Source organism: Tachyglossus aculeatus, chromosome 14 (genome assembly GCF_015852505.1).
Source record: "Tachyglossus aculeatus isolate mTacAcu1 chromosome 14, mTacAcu1.pri, whole genome shotgun sequence".
Taxonomy (NCBI): domain Eukaryota; kingdom Metazoa; phylum Chordata; class Mammalia; order Monotremata; family Tachyglossidae; genus Tachyglossus; species Tachyglossus aculeatus.
This window is the reverse complement of record NC_052079.1, coordinates 42712439-42730748: the sequence shown is the minus strand read 5'-3', so window position 1 is coordinate 42730748 and position 18310 is coordinate 42712439. Positions and strand designations below refer to the sequence as shown.

Sequence of the window (18310 nt, the reverse complement as noted above, 5' to 3'; positions counted from 1 at the left end):
TTAGTATGTTTGGTCTCTGTCTCCCCCTTTTAGACTGTGAGCCCACTGCTGGGTAGGGACTGTCTCTATATGTTGCCAATTTGTACTTCCCAAGCGCTTAGTACAGTGCTCTGCACATAGTAAGCGCTCAATAAATACGATTGATGATGATGATGATGATATCTGGGCCGATGAAAAGAGAAAGGTCATAGATGGAGTGTGATACTTGACAGCTTTTGTGTACAAGAGCTAGAAGAAACTATGAGAATGGGTGAACTCTCCAGGATAGGAAGTACAGAGAGGAAAAGAACTATTTAATTGGTCCTCGCCGAAACTTACTTGAACCACACCACAAATAGAGTGATTGAAGAGAAAGAGAAAATTTGTTTTTCAGAAGTTTTACTACTATGTTGTTTGTGCTTTTGTCCATGATTTTCAGTTACCTAAGCTCACAATGAATCGCTTGGGGGCATTTAATTCTAACACCAATAAAAAAAATCTACTATGCTCCATCGCACATCACAGTAACCAACATAAAAAGTCTTTTTTTAAACTTGGATTGCTTCTACATAATTAAATGGTTATGGGAAAACCTCATAATGTCCAAGGCTTATGAGAGTTAAGAAAAAATAAAGGAAAACATGAACCAGCTTTTTTTAAACCTCAGAATGGTTTTGTCTCAATTTGGGATGATTACTAAACCCAATCTTCCAGCCATTATTTTAAACATCAAATATAATGGAGTTGAGCTTTATTAACACCATCATACTACCAGAACAGTGTCAAATTCAAAGATCCTTTTTTTCAAATTCCTTTGTGTAACAGGCAAACTCATACTCAAGATAGTGGCAAAATAACATCAAAAAGATAAGGACTCGGGGGAGAGTTTTTGTTTGTAAATACCCTTCCCTGTGGCTTCAGATGATGATATTTACCATACGGGTGACCTAAATACAAAATAAAAGATCTTAAAGGGATCAGATGTTTTGGTGATAGCATTCATATTATTAGTTCACTGAATTAGTCAGTACCACAATAGTACCACAGTGAATAGTCATTCTATAAATGTATTTTGAAGGAAATGATAGAGGGGCAGCATGGCCTAGTGGAAAGAGCAAGAATCTGGGAGTCTCAGAACCAGGGTTCTAATTCTGACTCTTCCATTTGCCTGCTGTGTGACTTCAGGCAAGTTACTTAACTTTTCTGTGCTTTGGTTTGCTCATCTGTAAAATGAAGATTCAATACTTATTCTCCCTCTCCCTTAGGCCCATGTGGGCAGGGTCTGTTTTCAACCTAATCATGTTGTACCTACCTCAGTGTTTAGAACAAGCCTGGCATACAGCAAGCACCTAACAAATACAATGATTATTATTATGGTTGTTTTATTACTATTATCTTATTGGGATTAGGGTCTTGATACGTCTTAAAATGCATTCAACAATGCGCTTTCTTCCTGAGAGAATTTTAGCATTAATTCTGGATGTCCTTCTTTCAATTCTGAATTGATTAAAACAAACAGTTGAGGGCTATATCGTTAAATAAGAACATGATAGCCTTAGCAATAACATACTGAGTTCCATCAAGTGCTTAGTACAGTGCTCGGCACATAGTAAGCGCTCAATAAATACGATTGATGATGATGATCAAAGGTCCACCCTATGCCCAGAGAATTCTGTTGCTGACAGAGGCAATAAGAGACTTGGTAGTGGTTTCCAAATGCATGCAGAAAGGTTATTTTACTAGAGTAGCTTTCAATAAATGGAAGACCAAGATTTTAGTTTTGCATTAAATGAAGTGACTAAACTACACAGCCAAAAAGAATGGTCAAGGTCATACATTTTCAATCAAAGATTTCATTTACTAAAGCCAATTTTAAAGTAATTACATCTTCATCGGGGATTAGACTAAATAACTTTAAAGGCTGTCATCATCAAAAGAAATTGACTAAGTTTCAAAAATGATTTACCAGAAAATCCTGCCATAAAAAGGAGCAAGAGAGATTATGATGTCCTGTGGTTTGGGTTCCTAATAACCCATTTACAAACCACCACTAATCTTCTTACATAACAGCATTCTACAGAGATTCATCAAATCCATTTCAAGAAAAGTTACACTTAAAGTTAAACAAAGCTATACACCATTAAAGGCTAAATACATGATTAGCAATATAAGAGATTAGTGTCCTTAATATATAAATCTTGCATAAAAGGATGCAGGCATAAGCCTTTTGAAGTGGTTCCTTTTCACTCTGGAAAATATATAAAGGTAGGAATGATTTACGGTCTGTCAGTTTACAAGATAATTTATCTTTCTTTTTAAATCTGTTTCCTCTCCTATGCAAACACATAGCAAATGAGAATGATAAGAATGAACATCTCATCCTACATGCTATTCCTAACTCTTTTTCTGTTTTCCCAGGGTTTTTTACTTTCAGCAACAAAAGCTATGCGAAACGTAGAGGACGGTGGCATGCTACTGAATACGTTCAGCCTAGGGAAAGCCCTTCAGAATGAAGATACAGCAGAAAAATCAGGAGTTTCTCCTTCTCTCGAGCATTTCAAAGCAGAGGAGAGCAGCTTTATGAATGATGAGGAAAACAGAAACCCAAAGGTATGCATTTTTATTGACTTCCTACCTTAATGCAAATTTGAAACCTAAGTAGTCCATTTAATAAAATTTAAAACTGGTGAATGGATCTTTAGGTATTTTTAACATGCAAAGTAGATGAAAAATGCACTAAAATCACTTTAAGACTTGTGGCCTTGATGAGCACTGGTGAGCCAAATGCCTGAGGAGCCTATTCTGCGAAAAAGGTATTTAAACATCAAATGTAAGGCAGAGCATCTTCAACTGATGTGAGGAATGTCTACGTCAAAGGTGAAACTTTTATTACTGATGCCAAAACTAAAATATAACTGAATTCTTTCCCTCCAGAATGAAGTCTCCAGGCACCATTTCTTAAGCCATGGTCTGCCGTTGAACCTGGCTTTTAAACAGTTACCTTACCTTGCGCTGAAAGGATCAGTAGCAGTTCCAGCTGATAATGGAGTTCAGAATATTGAATCAGCACAAGAAAGGAGAGAGACTGGGGATGAGGAAAACTCAGTTAAATTTCCTATAGGAAGGAGAGATTTTGACAGTGAGTATTTTTTTCCGTCTTGATTTTATTTCATGTATAATGCTTAAAGTGAATCTCTAATGCACACGATAATGAAAAACAAAATCATAAGCTTAAATACAATTCTGACTGATTTAAAGTGAAATGTTGACCATGTTGATATTAAACTTTTTAAATTATTATTTTATTTTATTTATAATCATTCCATTTCACGTCTAGAATCATGAAAATCTGTAGAATCAGAGTACAATCCTTTTAACAATCTAAATTTTAGGAGTTTTTTGGGTTTTTTTAATTCAGTGCTTAGGTGCATGCTGGGAAGAGTCTACCGACCTTGTTGGCAAATCTGATACCTGTTGGTCCACATCATCATCTCTGAAGAAAACAAAATCCTGCGGTGGCCAGTGAAATAAAATCCTTATGTTGCTGTGATTTTGATATTGTTATAGATGTGTACTCAGTAAATGAACGTATTTTGAACCAAATGCTTAAGATTTTCTTTAGGTGATCAAAATGTAACAATCTTGTTGTATATTAAAATGAAGAATTCTGCACCAACCCTGACTTCCTGGTATATTTGACTGATAATTAACATAATAGACTTCTTTTTTCCATTGAATTTTAACAGGGGAAAAGTTATCTGTGAACTTTATACTTTAAACTTTCAAAGGCTCATAGTATTTTTTGTGCAGGTTTAATATGTGGTAGGGAGGGGGAAGGCAGGACAAATTTAGAATCTAAAAAATGAAGTTATTTTTGCCTGGCCAGTAATCAATTTATTCCTGGCTGTAGGTTTCTTGCCTTTTGCGGCTCCAGGTGGTTTGCTGTACAGTTTATTCTGTGGGTTGCTTGATGTTTTAGATCTCTTAACATTATGTTGAGGTGGTTCATTGTCATTATCACAGCAAGTGTTTTCACTATTTAAATCCACCTGTTCTCTATTTGAGTTCTTGTGTAATGGCTGACAACTTGATTTTCTGGGTACTTTTTCCCTTTTCCTTCTGTTCAGATCAACATTTCCACAACTCATTCCAAGTGACGGTTTTTCAACAGTTGAGTTCACACCTATTATGTAAGATGCATAAAAAGGAGTAGACAAAAATAAACATTTAGGATAATTATTCAGAATAGTTACAGTTCAAAAACATTTACGTTTTTAAAAACATTTTTTAAAAATGCTATTCTTTCTCCTAAAAGTGTTTCTTTTAAAACTGACCAAAGAGGGGAAAACGATTAACCTGAAAGGAGAAACGTGATATTTGGGGATATTGGGTAAAACTACGGGATGTGTGATTTTACAACGTACTCAAATAATTTAGATCAATTCATCAATCAGTGTTATTTATTGAGCACTATCTGCAGAGCACTGTACTAAATGCTTGGGAGAGTAAAATATGACAGAGTTGGCAGACACGTTCCTTGCCCACAATAAGCTTACAATCTAAAGATAACAATGTTCGCCTCCCTCCACCTCCAAACCACCATTTTTTCCTTGTCATGTTAAACTCATAAGGTGATTATTTTGGCAATTTTTCCTCCTCACAGAAGAGCATGAGAGATATTTTTAAGTTGTGTGACACCCTTAAACCACCCAATTTGTAAGGTTAAAAAGCATCTAGCACTCGGAAAACTCTCAATAGGTTATTGTTGAAATCAAAATTAACTGCCTCAGAAGATAGTGGCAATGTAATATGAAGGAATTAACAGCCATCATTAAGCTGGATCAATATGGAATCAAAATCCAAAGTCATATCTTAGGTACATTTTACAATTTTGCAAAAAGTGAGCTTTATTTGGTTATCTATGTGTTATTAGATCTAAGGTAGATATGAAATGTTAATATATTTCAACCTAAATTACCAGATAGAGGGGCATTTTCCAAGTCAAGAGAAAACTCTTGTTTCGATCCTTGGTAAATGGAAATCGGCAACTGATTCATACTTCCAAATTTATCATTCTTCTTGGTCATCAAGTCTTCTTTATATGTGCAGGCAAATTGTGACTTAATTAGAGTTTGTTTTAACTGGTGAGGGAAGAAAAGGAACAGTTAGTTTAATTTAATCTTCATAAAATAAAGGGAAAAGGTGAAATTTACCATCTCTTATTAGCTTAGTTGCTTAGTTCTTTCAGGGAAAAGGTGAAATTTACCATCTCATATTAGCTTAGTTGCTTAGTTCTTTCAGGCTGGAAGTTACTATCTCATTCGTTCATTCATTCATTCGTATTTATTGAGAGCTTACTCTATGCAAAGCGCTTGGGAGAGACACATTATCGGCCCACAACAAGCTCACAGTTGGGGTGGGGGGACAGACATTAGTAGACGCAAATGAATAAATAAATTACAGATATATACATATATGTGCTGTGGGGATGGGAGGGAGGATGAATGAAGAGAGCAAGTCACGGAGACGCAGAAGGGAGTGGGAGGAGAGGAGGGCTTAGGAAAAGCTTCTATGTCAGCATTCCCACCTATTGTATCCTACTCGTATGCACTATTAGATGGTGCAATTAATCAGTAGATGATATTTATTAAGCATTTGCTGTGTACAGAGCATTGTACTAAACTTGTGGGAGAATACAGTGCAACGAAGCAGGTAGACTGGTCCCTTCTCACAAGAAAACTGCAGAGTAGATGGGGAGAAAGGAATAAAAAGAAATTTCACATGGCTATATACATGAATGCTGGGATGGGTGGGGTGAAAGTCAAAGTGCTTAAGGGATACAGAATCAGGTGCACAGATGACACAGAAGGGAAGGTGAATAAGGGGCAGGAGGACTTAGGGAAGCCTCTTGGAGAAGATATAATTTTAATTCAAATGATCAGTAAGGGTTGTTTATGGTTCGTATACTTGACACTGGGTACAGAATATACTTTTTTAAACGAAGTCAATTATTAAATTGATTTTACAACTGAAACGTTTTAAAATGCTGTGTACAAAATCCCCTTCAAGTGTTCTCACTGAAAATTGAAAAATTCTACAGTCTAACAGCCACCGAGATCACAGCTTATTCAGAAAAAGTTAGAAAGACCAAAAATATAACCGAAAACTTAGAGAAAATTGATTAAAGCAGAGGGAAACAGGAAGGAAAGGGAACTGGTATCCTAGGAAACTGGAAAATGAAAGAGGAAAAGACAATCTGTAAAGTTGGTAGAGGAAGTAGCCAGAAAAAAATCTTGAAATAAAAAGTTTGTAGCTTGGTCTAAGACGTAAAATATTTTATTTAAAAAGGAAAGTGCTGCAGGAAAGCCTCCCCAAATGACATAATGTTAAAAAAAAAAAAACCGAGGGGGACAACTCTACAGTAACACTATTTTTGAACTCTCCTGTAGCTTCACAGTACTTTTCCTTCTAAGATCCCAAACTGCTTCAGAGAACATTATTTTATTCATGCATACCACAACCCAGCAAGGGAAAAGGGGCTATTTCCCCCAAAAAGGGTGTTTGAAAATAGGTAGTTACATTGGTTTCCAACTATCCATTAGATTTAGCTAAAGTAGTTATGGCAGTGGTACATGGGGGATGCCAGATCAAGGAAGTAAATTTATTCCAGAGCAAAGTGACTCCCATGGCTAATACTTTCTCTCAAAACCAAAACTTACAAAGCTCCAGCTCATGTCAGCTTTCTTCTGGGGCCATAGGAGAATGGTCATTCCTAAAATATATTTGGTATATATATATATATATATATATATATATATATATCTGAATTGCATCTAGAAACAGGTTATGAAGACCTTGTGTCCTTAAACATTGCACTGTCTGGCAAACCGTTTGATACAGGATTTTATGAGGAGTAATGAGTGCATTGGTGTTATCTAGTCCAGAATCTGCAAAGGAGTATATATTAAACACAGTTAAATAGATTCAGTTAAATACATTCAGTTCCTCCTCATAGATGCCATCAAGAAAAGTTAGTTTCCATATATATATATAGCTTCATATTTTTTTTACAAGTGCCTCTTCTGACTGCTTTTTATTGAACCCTTTGAGTTGATGTTTGCTCCAGGTTTTTGCATTTGGTCTTGACCAAGACCTCCATGACCAGGGATTTCTTTTATGATGGATCTATCCCAAATGCTTTCCCTCAATGTTTTCTTTTATGCATATATGTGAGCGTGTGTGTGTGTGTGTGTGTGTGTGTGTGTGTGTACGTGCATGTGTGTGGGGGGTTGGGAGGAGAGAGAGACAAAGAGAGAAAGAGATGGACTTGAACCAATTTTTTTGATCCCAAGCCCTTAGGACAAGGGATCATCGAAGTTCTGACAGGTACGTTTAGTAACCAGTGAGAGGGAAGCCTTTCTCATTCTTTTCTCCCTTCAAGTATTTTGTGGAGAACCATAGTATTTTCAGAAACTTGGTGTGGGAATTCCAACTGGTTAAAAATGGCAGGCAGCAAGGCCCAGTGGAAAGAACACTGGGCTAGAAGTCAGCAGATCCAGGCTCTACTCCCAGCTCTGCTACTGGCCTGGTGTGTGATTTGGGGCAAGTCATTTACCTCTCTGGGCTGTTTCCTCATCTGTACAATGGGGACAAAACACCTACTGATAATCCCTCTTACATTGTGTATATTTTTGTACATATTTATTACGCTATTTATTTAAGTATTTATTTTACTTGTACATATCTATTCTATTTATTTTATTTTGTTAGTATGTTTGGTTTTGTTCTCTGTTTCCCCCTTTTAGACTGTGAGCCCACTGCTGGGTAGGGACTGTCTCTATATGTTGCCAACTTGTACTTCCCAAGCACTTAGTACAGTGCTCTGCACACAGTAAGCGCTCAATACGATTGATTGATTGTGAGCACTATGTGGGACAGGGACTGTGTCCGATCTGGAAATCTTGTATCCAGCCCAGTGCTCAGCACAATGCTTACGCATAAGAGCACCTAATAAGTGCCGTAACAATAAAGGTGAAAATGTGGAAATTTTTAAAATAATCTGTTCCTTATCCCATACAGCACTATAGAAGAATCCTCAATTAACTAAAAGAGAATGCTAGTTGCTTTTTTTGCTATTCAATGGATTCTGCTCCAAAATAAGAACAAATTTGGTGGATCCTAAGATGAATTCATTGACTCCTCCCCAATTCAAATTACTTTCTTCAATTCCAAATGATTCATGGAAGCATTATCTATTTAAGGATGGAAAAATAAATCCCATAAATTTGTTTGCTTCACTAGACTGTATTTAAAGATGTTTCTTTTTCTTTATAAAAACTGAATTTCTGTTCACAAGATTAGTGGTTAGGTAGAAGTGGGATAACTTCCTGTTGCAAATCTTCCAAATCTCTGTTTATTTGCTTTGGAATCACAAAAAGGCAATACAATTCTTCCTCAAAACAGTTTTGAAGTACCAAACACCTAAGAATAATGTCCAGACTCACACATGCTGTTAAAGCCATTTTATGTTCAAGTCACATGAGAGAAACAGATTGAAGTTTTCACTTTGTAGAGCTGGTTTTTTTCCACTTGGAAAGATTACTCTACTCAGTAAAATTGCAATGAACTTCAAACTTGCCAAGATTTGGTACAGTCTTTTGCCACAAACTCTTTTCAAATTAAAATTATTAGTAGGTTCCCAGTTTGAGGAAAATAGTACCTCATATAGGAAAGCCTGACTCCAGTTATAAGAATGAGTCAAACTAGTGAAAAGTCACTGCTATTGTCATAAGCCAGATACACCAACAATGAAATAGAGGTTCTAAATTCACATTGCATTTCTAAATACATCACCAAACTTGAAAAAAAAGGTCTGAAGAAGCTTTTTAAATCTGTAACTAAAAAGCTAATTTAAACATACTTTTTCTTCCTCCAGTCATTTTTCCTGCATTTCTAACTAGTAAAAAGTTTCCCAACTTTCCTCTATTCCTCAGCATAGTGCCCCTTTATGACAATCTTTTTTTTTTTTTACTTTCCATGGTGATGGAGAGGTGGGGAAGATATAGTTTCCATATTCTTATCTGACCTTCCCTCTTTTCCATTATTCTAAATTATAATCATTTACCCTTCAGGGCTATATCTCCATGGCAACTACTATTGCAGCCAAAACTTCAGCTCAGTTTTGGTTCAGTTCAAAGCAATAATGGTTTAAACCTATTCATACTGGAAAATATTGCCCCAAATATATTTTTTCAGTTCAGTTCCCAGATTGAAGCTAAAAAAAATAATAATTCAGGTTCAACTGCAGTTAGCAGGATAAAACCACACCGGCCAAAAAGGAAACCTCACCATTTGGGCTGGACTTTGGTTCAATTCCTCAATTTGAATATTATTAAATATTTGTGCTACAATAAATAATATTGAGTAATGATCTGCGAGTATGGAGATTAGGTTCCATCGTTTGATCCACAAGCTAGCTAACTCTGTTTGTTTCCTGATCACAAGTGGAGATGACATTATTTAGCACTTAATCAATCATAGGAATGATTTTGTGGGGGTAAACATTAGTTCATTACAATATCCTCTAGTTAATAAATCTATCTGGATACATATGGTAAAATGTTTTGAATTCCTGAGGAGAATTCGCTGTACAGTGTCTTCTCCTCTTGATGATCACTGATTGAAATTTCTACCAGATGTCTTCCACAGTTACTTTAGGGAAACCTCGTCCGAGACAATGTTAACTTTGAATTGATGCATTTCCCTTTAAATTGAGTTTACTGATTGAGATAGCAGAAATAGTCTTTAAATGAGTATACCCACCACTGGATGATTGCAGGGGATGGATATTTCCAAAAGCAATATCAAAATCACACTGTGAAGCACTGTGGCTACTGGAAAAAAGCATGGGCCAGGGCATTCAAGACCCGAGTTCTAATCCCAGCTCTGCCACTGGTCTACTGGGTGACCTTGGGCAAGTCACTTCACTCCTCTGTATTACCTCATCTGTAAAAAAGGGTCTAAAAAACTGGAAGTTCTAGCTGGGACAGGGACTGTGTCCAACCTGATGACGTTGTATCCATTCCCACGCTTAGTACGGTGCCTGGCAAATAGTAAGAGCTTAATAAGTACCATTTAAAGAAAAAAATTCATCAAAATTCCCAATTTACTCACGCTTCCTACTTTTAAAATCCTCGTGTTCAATTGCTAAGAAAGACAGTGTAACATTGCAGATCATGTACTCTTTCCTCTGTCAAGGGAGTCATAGCAACATAAGCTTTACAAGCTGCTAAACTGCCTTGCCATGGTTACCTTGGTAGTAAATTTTTGCAACATTTTTGTTATTCTAAAAACTGATATCCCTGGCTAGTACTGGGGTTGGTGTACACCTGGCTAAAGAATCCCTTTAGCGCTTGCTTAAAAAGAGTTTTACACTGTAAAACATGTATATAAACACCAACTTGATCCTTCTTTTCTGTTTGCATTTTGCAAAGCTGTTAATAGTTACAAAGAAACCAAAAATGTTCTCCAACAAGTTTTTAACAAATGTTTTTTCATTCGTATAGAAAACATTTCAAAATAGGCCACCCTTTGCAGAAACAACTTGATTTTCAAAAAGCTCTAAACGAAATACACTGCAGAAACTATTTTTACACCTGTGAAAGAAGTGTCAATCATTTTTGTATTACCACAATGTTGAGAAATATAAAAATACTAGAGACATAACAACAGGAGAAAATTTCATTTCATTTTCTCTTAACCATTCCTCCCTTGAAGTTCTGTGAGGATGAATAAAACAAGGTAAATAAGCCAGGACTGTATAATTCCAAGATGCTTGTAATTGACTGAAAATTTTAAAAGTATTTCAGATGATTATTAAATGGGGATAAGGCAGATCAGAACTAAAGATGACTCCAGAGACATAGAACCCACCGAAAAGCATCTTACTCTATTACTTTCACAGTTAATCCTAAAAATAGATAATTGATCTGAGCTGGTAGATGAGTGCCTATGGGAATAAATTTAGAAATGAGTCAAGTCTCCATCCATTTGATTCTTGAAAACAAATGTACGTATCTGACATTAGATTTAAGACTGGAGAGCAGCAGGCTGAACTGAAAAGCAGTGTGGCCTTGTGGATGGAGCATGGACTTGGAAGTGAGAAGGACCTGGGTTCTAATGCTGGCCCCACCACTTTTGTGCTGTGTGACCTTGGGCAAGTCACTTCACTTCTCTGTGCCTTGGTTACCTCACCTGCAAAATGGGGGTTGATACTGTGAGCTGGATGTGGGACACGGATTGTGTCTAACCTCATTAGATTGTATCTTATGTTGCCGATTTGTACTTCCCAAGCGCTGAGTACAGTGCTCTGCACACAGTAAGCGTTCAATAAATACGATTGAATGAATGAAGGAATCTACCTTAGGGCTTAGTAAGTACAGTGCCTGACACAGATTGAGCTCTTAACAAGTACCACAACTGGGTTTTTGACTGTTTATAATCCATAACATGCTGTCTTGTCCAATTTTCTCAGCACTTCTGAGGGTTGTTATAAATGGCTGTCCATTTTCTGCTTTCATCTAATGGCACGATTATGTCATTGTGCTTGCCACTTTCCCCTCATTAGCCTTAAAACCACAAGCTCTTCGAGGGCAGGGCAAGTGTCCTTTTTCATCTTAAACTTCCTCTAATCATGTAGGTGCTTTGCATAAGTAATCGCCCAATAAATATTAATTTTGAACCTCTTATAGCCTTCATTATTTTTGTTCATTTAATTGTGCACTCAATTACGTATCTCAATTCCTCTATTTTAAAATATTATTATGGTTGCTTGGGGCAAGGAAAGTGACATTTCTGATTTTTATTTCCCAAGTCAATCAATCAAAGTGCTTACTGTGTGCACAGCACTGTACTAAGCGCTTGGGAAGTACAAGTTGGCAACATATAGAGACGGTCCCTACCCAACAGTGGGCTCACATTCTAGAAGGGGGAGACAGAGAACAAAACAAAACATATTAACAAAATAAAATAAATAGAATAGATATGTACAAGTAAAATAGAGTGATAAATACGTACAAACATATATACATATATACAGGTGCTGTGGGGAAGGGAAGGAGGTAAGGTGGGGGGGATGGAGAGGAGGAGGAGGTGGAGAGGAAGGAAGGGGCTCAGTGTGGGAAGGCCTCCTGGAGGAGGTGAGCTCTCAGTAGGGACTTGAAGGGAGGAAGAGAGCTAGCTTGGCGGATGGGCAGAGGGAGGGCATTCCAGGCCCGGGGGAGGACGTGGGCCGGAGGTCGATGGCGGGACAGGCGAGAACGAGGCCTAACGGTGAGGAGATTAGCGGCAGAGGAGCAGAGGGTGCGGGCTGGGCAGGAGAAGGAGAGAAGGGAGGTGAGGGAGGCGAGGTGATGGACAGCCTTGAAGCCGAGGGTGAGGAGTTTCTGCCTGATGCGCAGATTGATTGGTAGCCACTGGAGATTTATGAGGAGGGGAGTAACATGCCCAGAGCATTTCTGGACAAAGACAATCCGGGCAGCAGCATGAAGTATGGATTGAAGTGGGGAGAGACACGAGGATGGGAGATCAGAGAGAAGGCTGATGCAGTAGTCCAGACGGGATAGGATGAGAGCTTGAACAAGCAGGGTAGTGGTTTGGATAGAGAGGAAAGGGCGGATCTTGGCAGTGTTGCGGAGCTGAGACAGGCAGGTTTTGGTGACGGCTTGGATGTGAGGGGTGAATGAGAGAGCGGAGATGAGGATGACACCAAGGTTGTGTGAAGAAGGTTCACACATTGCCTAGAAGGTTTAATATATTATTTTATTCCAAACAATTATACTGCACCTTAGCTTTTTTCTCTTTCCCTATTGCCTTTTGAACACGTTCTCTCAGAGGCTTCAGAGATGGCCCACTCAAATGTATGGGAGATCTATAGGAGAAGAATGAAGAATTCAATCAGTCAGTGAATCAATGGTATTTATTGAGCACTTACTGCATGTACAGCACTGTACTAACTGCTTGGGAGAGTACAATACAGTAGAGTTGGTAGAGACAACCCCCATCAACAAGTAGCTAGAAATTATAAATAAATGAAAATTCAGAGATTTCTTCCACTGACTTCTGAAAATATAATCTCATAAGAAGTGACTACCACTGGCTGCCAGCAGTAAACTCGGGTGGATTGAATGAAACTGTTCTCCCACCTAGCCCAATCCGATGCTACATATCCACCCGCTTCAACCAAGCCTGAAGAAGAGAATTGAGCTCAATAGATGAAAATCAAAAGAAATTTAAATTGCATTTCCATCTCAGCGAGAAATTATTCTCATGGACCAAATACATTTTAGGGTATTGTTAAGACACAGAATGCAATTGTGCCAAGGGGTCAGAACAAGTTCCAAAACACTTTTTGGAATGCCAGAAGTCACGTAGACAAGAAGCCATTAAAGCAGACAAATTATACAAATGGACAAGTAATAAGTTTAACCGAAATTTTACATACAACCACAGGGTTGAATTTTACAGCCTCAAATCATACGGGTTCATGTTCCGTGACTACAATTTGTTGATTGTAATGATGATGATGATGGCTGGGAAAAACTTTGCTGGTGAAATGGTCTACCAATCGATGGATTCATGAAATTAATGTGCAAAATCATTCTACATTAACCTTTACAAAATGGCTTTAAAGAAATATCCTAGTGTTTTCCTATTTAAAAATGAAAATATATTAAACTCCAACACCTAACAGTGACCTTACTACTCACGTGAAAAGTGTCAAGATGGAGATACCAGGGCATGAAGTTACATTTTCAGCACCATGTAAAAGTTCAGCTTTATTTTTGGTAGGAGGACTGGCGGCTTCTTCATCCAAAAGGACTAGTAAAGCCTTCACAGTATCTCTACCACAATATGCCGTGCCATGATTTATAGCATGTGGTTTTGGCTGAAAACAAAAATATTTTCAAGTAAATGTAATACTAATTATTGTCACACCCCTCTAAAGAAACCCCAGAAAATACCACTCATAGGCATGCAATTTACAACAGGAAATGACATTAAAGGTAAATTAAGACACCAATTTTTAAATGTCATATCTGTCCAAATGGAATTTTTCTTTTCAGCTTGTCAAATGGCACATCAAACAGCTGGAAAAACCTAAAGCTAGAAAGCTCTTCACTAAATATATCCACAGACTTCTTTCTCAAGGAACTGGGACACCAATTTAAATAGAATACTGAGAGATAAAGCCACGGACAAGAACTAAGTTATGTCAGAGAAAGTTCCCATAAATGAAACAGGAACGAGGCAACCAAAAAGCTGATAGAGGACATGCAGTGTCACCCCAAACTCCCAAAATGCTACTGTCTTCTGATAAAACTGGCCAGTAGTCAAAGATAAATTACAGACCGATAACTAGAATCTTGAGGTTTCAGAATTACAGGTGTATCCCACAATTCAACCTGGTTATGTTCCTTGAAAAAGTGATTGTACTATGAATAGTTACATCTTGGAGAATGTTTTCCAACAGATTTGCATGTTGTAAATTACTATTTATTCTAAAATGTCAGGAAAAGTAATGTGAAAGTCCTTAACAACTATAACCCGCAATGACAAGAGCCACAAATCTACTGTTTACTAAAATAATTTGGGGCAAAACATGACAATATTTGAAAAAGGCGAAGATGTTATATGCTCAGTCTGCAGGAGGCTGCAGAAACGATCTGTCAGAGTAACAGCTGAAAGTATAACTGCCACTAGGCTTTGGGGGGAAGGGGGTTTAATGGTATTTGTTAAGGGCTTACTATGTGTCAGGCACTGTACTAAACGATGGGATAGAAACAGGCTTACCTGGTTGGACACAGTCCCTGCCCCATATAGGGCTCACAGTCTTCATTCCCATTTACAGATGAGGAAACTGAGGCCCAGAGAAGTGAAGTGACTTGCTCAAGGTCACACAGCAGACAAGTGGTGGAGCTGGGATTAGAACCCAGATCATCATCATCATCATCAATCGTATTTATTGAGCGCTTACTATGTGCAGAGCACTGTACTAAGCGCTTGGGAAGTACAAATTGGCAACATATAGAGACAGTCCCTACCCAACAGTGGGCTCATCTATCCTTCTGAGTTCCATCCACTAGGCCTTGCTGCGTCTGTAGGTTACCCCGCTGGAGTCTGAAGCGGTGTCCGGATAAACGGGGGTCTGGGACAGCCCTTCCTTGAATATTCAATTACTTTTACTTATTCTGCTATTTCATTCCAATCCCAATCAATCAATCGTATTTGCTGCACTCTTACTGTGTGCAGAATGCTGTACTCAGCCCTTGGGAGCGTATAATAGGATTGGTAGGCACATTTCCAATATGTTTGAACTATTTCTTGGAGGCAGTGTAGCTTAGTGGAAAGGGCATGAGACGGAGTCAGAAGGTGTGGGTTCTCCACCACTTGCTTTCTGAGTGACTTTGGACAGGTCTCAAACTATGTCCCAGTTTCCTCATCCCTACAATGGGGATGATACCTATTCTCCCAACCTTTAAGACCATGAGTCCCTTGTGGGACAGGGACTGTATCCAGTCTGCTTATCTCACATCAATTCTAGTGCTTGGCACCTAGTAAAGACATAAAGGATATCATCATTATTACTATTTGTAAATCATTTTTGCCAGTCTTCTTCCCCATCTTCCCGTCGGATTATGATCTTCATGAAGGTCCAAGAATGTGTGCCTTGCTTCTTCTACAATCTCCCAAGTGTTTAATACAATGCTTTGCACTCAGTAAGCACCCAATAAATACCCAATAAAGAAACTGAGGGGATCACAGTGGCTTCAGAGCAAGTTGGGGGTTGGGAGAGGGGATCGGTGTTCCCCTTGAAGAAATGCTTAGGTTACACGACTCTTGCTCACAGCTATGACATCGTAGGAATCGAAGGGAACAAATTTTTCCCCACATCATGTTGGTCAAAGGATCCTGCTAATTATGGGAGTGGTTTTTCAACTTTAGTGAAGAATTTGTCCTATTTAGGTTTCGGGTCCTCTTTTCTTCCTAAAGTACCTTGTAACAGGCTAACCCTTTCTGAATACCCACTTGTACCTTTGAATTTCACTGTCCATCAGCATCTTCTTCAGTCATTTATAAATTCACCCATTCTTTTGAAAACTGATGTATATTGCAGTCCACACCCCCACTTTTTTTTTTAACCAAAAGGTTTTCTCAAATGTTTCAGAAACGACCTGACAATTCCATGGTTTTACCAAGAATGCCAAACAAGGGCTATACAATCTCCACATAATAGCAGCCCTCTTTAAATGGGAAAATCAGAACTTTAGAATTGCTGTTGAATTTCAAGGTTTACGATAATTTGAAAGAAGAGTAGAATGAAAGAAGTTCTAAGAGCTAAATCTGACACACACACACACACACACACACATATATATATATATATATATATATATATATACATAAATTGTTTTCCTTATTAATTTTGGATAGAATGCAATTGCAGAATCGGTAAATATTCCTGACAACACGCATCTGTCGGGGTACAACACCTTACAAATTCAGAAGCAAGAGTTTGATATGTGCGCACACACTATTAAATGGAGTAACTCGCAGCCATGGCCAATTTTTTGCTAATCTTTTATATGTATGGCATCATTTCTCTCACTAAGATAAATAGATTACCTCAAAACCAAGTTAGGACAGAGCCAAGTTTTAGACTGATTTAAAAGGGATTGCTGTAAATGTCACCGGGTAGCTAGCTGTGCTATGGAGTGCAGAGAATCAATCAATCGTATTTCCATCAATCAATCAATCGTATTTATTGAGCGCTTACTATGTGCAGAGCACTGTACTAAGCGCTTAAGCTTAGAGAAGCAGCGTGGCTTAGTGGAAAGAGCCTGGATTTAGGAGTCAGAGGTCATGGGTTCTAATCCCGGCTCCACCGTTTATTAGCTGTGTGATCTTGGGCAAGTCACTTAAATTCTCCGTGCCTCAGTTACCCCAACTATAAAAAGGGGATTAAGACTGTGAGCCCCATGTGGGATACCCTGATTACCTTGTATCTACCCTAGCATTTAGAACAGTGCTTGCCCATAGTAAGCGCTTAACAAATATCATCCCCATCATCATATGTGTCTTTTGTAAATACTGGAAGAGAATAATATTACGGAAGGAACATCTGTCATGTAGCTATTACTGTAGATAACTCATAAAAAAGATAAAATTTAACCCCAATCTTTAAAATTTAATTTAAAAAAGCACAGTTACCCCGGTAATGGTATTTGTTAAGTGCTTACTATGGGCCAGGCACTGTACTAAGTGCTGGGGCATATATAAGCTAAGCAGCTTGGATACAGTCCATGTCCCACATGGGGCTCATGGCCTTAATCCCCATTTTACAGATGAGGTAACAGACACAGAGAAGTTGAGTGACTTACCCAAGGTCACCCAGATGAATAGCGGACCCAGAATTAGAAACCAGGTCCTTCTGATTCCCAAGCTCATGCCCTATCCACTAGGTCATGCTGTTTCTCATAAATGTTTTTTAAACTCCTCAAATTCATACTATAAAATGGATTTGGAAGTTTGGGTAGTATGAAAGCATAAGGACATTATAACAGTATAACATTTGGACAAATTTTCTTTCAAAGACTCAGTGCAACGTTAATACAAAAGAAGTGGCCTAGGTGAGGGGATTTTCTGCAATAGAGACTAAATCAAATTTCTAAGTTTTTCAAAAGATGATGTTTTCCCTTTAAAAGTTAAAAAAAAAAAACGGAAGGAAATCCATTACCCGTGCTGGGCTAATTCCAGGAGTGCTAAACGTGTCTTCTTCTTGAGAATTAATAATATTTTCAATCTTCAAATCCAAATCTTGAACAACTTCCTCTACCGCTAAACAGAACGGATCACCAGGACTTCTCCCCTTTATCAACTGCATTTTGATTATCGATAGTATTCGATTTCCTGCAATTCTAAAGACAGGTATTAGTTCATGTCACATTAATTTTTGCAGTGTTACAAAATACCTATTAGTTTTTAAAAGTCTTTATATTTTATAAGTGCTACAGAGTACCCTAACACTGATCCTTATAACCACCTAATAAGCATTTTTGAAATTTCTAGTGTAAATTTATCTTCTTGATAAGAAATCACTTTTTAAACACTTGCTACACAGTCATTTTATAGACGAACATTCATCTATACATTTAGGGCTCATTAAAATGTACTGCATAATCTTAAGCGCTTAGTACAGTGCTCTGCACACAGTAAGCGCTCAATAAACATGATTGAATGAATAGTAGTGAAGCAGTGGAAAGAGCCCGGGCCT

General features: G+C 37.9%; 2 protein-coding genes across 2 annotated transcripts in view; one reads left to right on the top strand and one right to left on the bottom strand.

Moving 5' to 3' along the window:
* Positions 1-2288: 2288 nt before the first annotated feature.
* PMCH (pro-melanin concentrating hormone) lies at positions 2289-3651 on the top strand. Its single transcript, XM_038756383.1, has 3 exons — positions 2289-2589; positions 2914-3118; positions 3398-3651. The coding sequence occupies exons 1-3, from the start codon at positions 2332-2334 to the stop codon at positions 3445-3447; spliced, it is 513 nt and encodes a 170-aa protein (XP_038612311.1). The 5' UTR covers positions 2289-2331; the 3' UTR covers positions 3448-3651.
* LOC119936850 (PARP1 binding protein) overlaps positions 3589-18310 on the bottom strand; it is a 54797-nt gene continuing 40075 nt past the window's right edge. Inside the window, exons 7-11 of the mRNA XM_038756384.1 lie at positions 17774-17954; positions 13746-13924; positions 12823-12907; positions 4958-5120; positions 3589-4162 (exon numbers count right to left, since the gene is read on the bottom strand). Coding sequence (XP_038612312.1) covers positions 3828-4162; positions 4958-5120; positions 12823-12907; positions 13746-13924; positions 17774-17954 — 943 coding nt within the window. The 3' untranslated portion in view covers positions 3589-3827. The remainder of the gene's footprint in view (positions 4163-4957; positions 5121-12822; positions 12908-13745; positions 13925-17773; positions 17955-18310) is intronic.

Excerpts from the sequence above, each read along its gene's own strand:
- PMCH (XM_038756383.1), top strand. The coding sequence starts at position 2,332 with ATGAGAATGATAAGAATGAACATCTCATCCTACATGCTATTCCTAACT. Across the intron at positions 2,590-2,913 it reads AGGAAAACAGAAACCCAAAG|AATGAAGTCTCCAGGCACCA; the intron begins GTATGCATTTTT and ends CTTTCCCTCCAG. Across the intron at positions 3,119-3,397 it reads AGGAAGGAGAGATTTTGACA|TGCTTAGGTGCATGCTGGGA; the intron begins GTGAGTATTTTT and ends TTTTTAATTCAG.